The 5,210-nt window shown below is 55.2% G+C and overlaps 1 protein-coding gene across 1 annotated transcript in view; it reads right to left on the bottom strand.

Annotated features, from left to right (window-relative positions):
- Positions 1-465: 465 nt before the first annotated feature.
- The window catches only part of LOC104523477 (sodium/glucose cotransporter 5-like), an 11,749-nt gene continuing 7,004 nt past the window's right edge, over positions 466-5,210 (bottom strand). The window contains exons 6-7 of the mRNA XM_010166068.1: positions 2,655-2,760; positions 466-755 (exon numbers count right to left, since the gene is read on the bottom strand). Of these exons, the coding sequence (XP_010164370.1) occupies positions 466-755; positions 2,655-2,760 (396 nt within the window). The remainder of the gene's footprint in view (positions 756-2,654; positions 2,761-5,210) is intronic.

Below are 5,210 nucleotides of genomic sequence, written 5' to 3'. Positions count from 1 at the left end.
GGAAATTGTCCTCTGTAGTTAAACACCTGCCTTTGAAGCTGGGACCTGACTTTTTGCCTCCTACTCCTCAGGGCCAAGAGCCCCAATGGCAGAACACGGCTGATGAAAGATCCCAACCTCACAAGGGTGCTCTGCGGCTAAATGTACAGAGACACAACAGTGCTGAGTGTTCAGAAAGGGCTGGTGACTCCAACCATGGCACCATGCTCTTCATCCCCAGGCAATGCCCTGCAGCAGTGCCTCATCCCTGCACCACCTTCTGCCACGCACGTCCCCACGCGGTAGGATCCTTTCTGAAGGTCCCACCACAACTCCACTGCAAGTTTTCCCAAGAAAAACATGAAATGAAATGCTGCTTCACTGTCCAACACTTGATCAATCTGATTGTATGGACTAGAAGCAAACCTGCGGAGCAGTGATGACCACGGGAATGTCACCAGCGTTGGGGAGAGCCCAGGGGATGCTTCATGGCATCTCCACCCAGAGGAATGGCACGTGGGGGAAGCACAGTGGCAGAGGGGACACAGGAGGAACACAGATTTTCTGTAGGTGATTGCTATGGGCATGGTGGCCACCAAACTGCTCAGACTGAGTCCTTTTATTTATTTCCAAGATCACCCAAGTGGGAGAGAAGGTTCCTGTGGAACAGGGATCTGTGCTGTCCCACCTCTTACCTTTCACGGCCAGCACGATGGCTCCAAGGACCATGATGAGCGTCTGCAGCGCGTCGGTGTAGATGACAGCAGCCAGCCCCCCTGCACCAGAGCAAGGAACAGCGTCAGCAGAGCCGCCGGCTCCGGGCTCGGTCGTGAAATCCCAATAAAGCTGCCCGCGCTGGCGGGGACGTGGCTGTCACCAGCCTGGTCCTGCTGATGGGGGGCTGCAGTGGAAGCGTGCAGGGGGAACAGCTCCTCGGTGGGGATGGGGGAGCAGCTGACAGCCATGGGGGATCCCACCCGGGGCAGGGAAGGGGACCTGAGGGGTGGCAGGAGGGGAGGGATGCAGGCCCATGTCCTCACATGCCAGGAGGACACTGGCCATCCCCAGTTTTTTGGTTGCTCCAGCAAGCAGACCACATTCAGGACATGGATCTCATCATTCATCCCACCTCTCCCTAGCACCATACCAGGTTTCCCCTTCATACACTCCTCAACTCTCCTCCCAACCCAACAGTTTGATTTCTCCAGCACCTGACCCATAGTGGGATCCCCCTTGGCCATCCAGCCATCAGCATTTCTCCCTTTCCATCCCAAGTTCTTCCTCCAGACCTGTTGCAAACCCAGGACCTTCTTACCTACCCAGAAAGCAATTACTCAGCACATGGACAAAAAGCATTAAAAAGGATCAGAGTGAGAGAAAATGGGTCAAAAACTGAACCAGTTTCAAGCCCAGTCACCAACTCACACCCTGGGAATTCAGGGCTGCACCCTCCCCGGTCGTTCCTGGGATATGGAGGGATGTTCTCAGGATGAGGGTGACACAGGGATCACACCCTCAGCCTGAGCTCACACCAAAATGCTGTCCTGCACAACAGCCTTGTGGGCAGGAAAAACCCCGAGATGGGATTTACTTAAAACCAAAGTCTTGCAAAATCCACCACGTTTCGGATATACTTAACCTGTTTCCCGTTTGGATGGTTGGGATGAGATGATGAGGGAGAATCTACTGCTGGGCATCTCCACCAGTGCTACCAGGAGAGGGAACGACCCAGCTAAAATAACAACCAAAAGGGCTGGTAGGGATACGTGGTTCTGCAGTCCAAGAGTGGGACTACAAGCCAGGAACTCCCAATTTCCACCTCCAGATCCAAACCCTCATCACCTCCAGATGAGAAAAGAACCATATGGATTGACCCTGCACAAAAACATCTGCTCCCATGATGGGGAAGCACGAGGAAGAAATATTCCTGAAAGTTTTGCAGAGGAGAGCAGCGAGTTGCATTGCAGGCAGGGCAAGTGGGAGGGAAATGAGTTGGGTTAAAGGGCTTTCAGGTTGTAGATTCCACAGTAATGGTCCTGTAATGGGAGAAGCCCTGATTACTGCTCTGACAAATAGCTGCACACATGAGAAAGTCTTTAACTGCGTGACGGGGGAGGAGTTATGGCAAATGAAAAACCCTAATGACAAAGGAGAGCTCGTGCATCGAGCCATTGCCTGAGCTGACACTCCAGGAGGATAGAATCACAGAGTCATGGAATGGTTTGGGTTGGAAGGGACCTTAAAGCTCATCCAGTTCCAACCCCCCTGCCATCAGCAGGGACACCTTCCACTACACCAGGTTGCTCAAAGCCTCATCCAACCTGGCCTTGAACACTTCCAGGGAGGAGCAGCCACAGCTTCTCTGGGCAACCTGGGACACTGTCTCACCACCTTCACAGTGAAGAACTTCTTCCTCACATCTCATCTCCATCTCCCCCCTTCCCATTTAAAGCCATCACCCCTTGTTCTATCATTAACTGCCTTCATAAAAAGTCCCTCCCCAATGTTCAGATGCCAGCTGGATAGGGCAGGGAATGTGAACCCCATCAGTATAAATCCCCAAAGACCTTCCAGGAGCAAAACAAACCAAACAAACCAAACAAATAAATACAAGCAGGAGTGTGGGTGGTGTGGTTCAACCAAAGCAGAAAAACTGAGGATGCTGAGCAACCTACCTGCGATGGTGTAGAGCCCTGTGACCACCAGCATCAGGATGGTGGAGAGGTAAAGGTTCCAGCCCAGGCAGACTTGGACAAAGAGGGCCCCCGAGTACAGGTCTGTCTGTGCATGGAAGAAGAAACAGAGAGGCTGGGAGAGGTGACATCCTGGAGAGCACCCAAGGGTTGTTGCAAGAGCAGCACAGCAGGGAAACGGTCAACACCGTGGGTACAGCAGGGACATTGCACTGCACATGCAAGGAGGACATCTCCCAAAGCCAGCGCTGGAGCCCAGGGTCCCACATGGGTGGCCGTGTCAGATGGGTGTCACAGGCCACCTTCCCCCAACCCCCAAAGAGCAGAGCAGGAAGGGCTCAGATGGATGCAAAGAGTGGGACCTAAGGGTCAGAAATGGGGACACCTCAGGGCATTAGGGCTGCCACAGCCTTTGAGAGCAGAGCAGGTAGCAGAGACACTCAGCCCTTGACAGGATCAGGCCCTGACCTGAGCTACCTCCTTGCTGCCCCCAGTAACTCCAGTTCCCTCTACCCATGGCAATGCCCTGCCCTCCAGGTGGCATCTCGCCATACTTTCTGCCAGAGCCCTGGAGATGGGGTACCTCGTACCAACCAAGAGGGCACATTCCACCAGAACACCAGCACCCTTGAGTGCTCCTTGGAGGCAGCCCAAGCCATCCCCAGCCCAGCACCTCCGTGCTGTTTCTGCACCCACTGGCCCCCACGGGGCCCATGTACGGGGGTGGCTGTAGCTGGTATTTCACGTTCTTCTTGGCAGGATTCACCCTCCTGGCACCTGCGCTGCCAGCAGGGAGGCTGCCAAGGACCAGCTCCCCTCTCCTCAGCTGCAGCTCAACGGTCCAGGTTGTCAGACCGGTCAGGAGGGTGGCAGCGAGACTGACAACGCTGCTGTGGGCAGGAGGGGATCTCCTCCCCGGTGCTGGGACATTTCAAGGTGCTTGCTGGTACCTGCAATGCCTGTAGTGAGGGATGGGGCAGCTCTATGCCACGTTGCTCGAGCCCATTAGTGGTGCTCAGGTGGGTGCTGGTGGGGCAGGACAAGGTGCTGGGCTGCTCCTTGGAGACCACAGAAGACTGTGAACCTCAACAGTCACTCCATGGTGAGGAGCACACGTGGGCAGTCCCAGCATGGAGCACAAGACCCCCAGGACTGCCGACCCTGAGCCTTGTCCCAGTGCCAAGCCACTTCTTTGTGGATCATCTCTGGGAAAACATCTCCTCCTGGTTTTGCACAGATGAGGAAACCAAGGCAAAGGCAAGTGGCAGAAGTTGCTTCTGGCCCAAGCAAGAAGCAGCAGCCCAAGGGTCCTTCACCCCATCATGGACCAGCACAAATGCATCCTCCAACATGTCCCCAGACCTTTGCAGCTCCCCTTGCAAAGCCCCTGGGAGAAGCTCAGGGTTTCTGCTTGGCCACAGAAGGACGGACTGACTCCACATCCAACACGCTGCCTCCACCCACTCCAGCATCTCCTGCACCCACGTCATGTCCCACAGGGACGCCGGGAGCGTGTGCAGGCCTGCAGCTCCCTCAGCTGCCAAATTCCCTTGAGATGATCAACACTCCAAGAGTGACCACTGATTCTCACCCGTGGGAGGGCCGGACCCACGCAGGGAGGTCTGGTCATGGTCTGGTGGGAATGAGACATAAAGCAGAGACTCAGAGGGAGCTGGGACACCTCCTCCAACAAAAGTAGTGATGCAGTGGGAGGAAAGGGCCAGCACAGCAGCCAGTGCCCGTGCCACCACCACATCTCCACCCACAGCTGAGATTCAGACATCCCCAGGGCGCAGCTGGGGTATCATCACAAAGACCTTGTTTGGAGAAGGAAACGGGGCCAGAAGAGGCAGGAAAAGGCAAGACGAGCTGACTTCACACCCTTGCCTGGAGCCACGACAGCTTCCCACAGCCAACACATCAGCTCTGATTTGACGTCTTTCTTCACACACCTCCTAGAAACCATCACCCAAACAGCGGGGCTGTCTTGCCCGGTCATGCGGGAGTAGTTGCTTGGGATTAGTGACACAGAGGACTGGTGTCATTTCCCATATCACACCTCCTTCCCCCAGCCCTGCCCTTCCTCCTCCCAGCACGGCTCCATGAAGCTCATCACACAGGAGATGAGGATTGTCATTGTGTGATGGAGAGGGGACACATAGAATCATGCGATGGAAGAACCGAGGCACGTGCCACCTCGCAGGGCTCCACCAGCCATGAAACCCAGTAGGTGAGCACACATCCAGCTTCAGCACAACATGAAAGCCCGCTCCCTAGCAGATGAGCCCACTCCATAACGTTGATTAAATCAGAAATCAAATGAACCAGAAGAGCACTCACACCATGATCTTGAGGATCCCAGTTCAAGGACTGTTCCACAACATCTGGACCAGGCTTGACAGCACGGTCATGCCTAGCATTCCCGAGGGAGGCACTGCATGTCCTCAGCTGAACTTGGGCTTGGCCATGTCTCTGGAAGAGCCCTCGCCAGCAGCGAGAGGCAATTCAACACTGGAATGTCCTGCTGACGAGGAACCA

The sequence above is a fragment of the Antrostomus carolinensis genome, unplaced genomic scaffold (genome assembly GCF_000700745.2).
Source record: "Antrostomus carolinensis isolate BGI_N321 unplaced genomic scaffold, ASM70074v2 scaffold27984, whole genome shotgun sequence".
Classification (NCBI taxonomy): Eukaryota; Metazoa; Chordata; class Aves; order Caprimulgiformes; family Caprimulgidae; genus Antrostomus; species Antrostomus carolinensis.
This window is presented reverse-complemented; position numbering and strand designations above follow the sequence as displayed.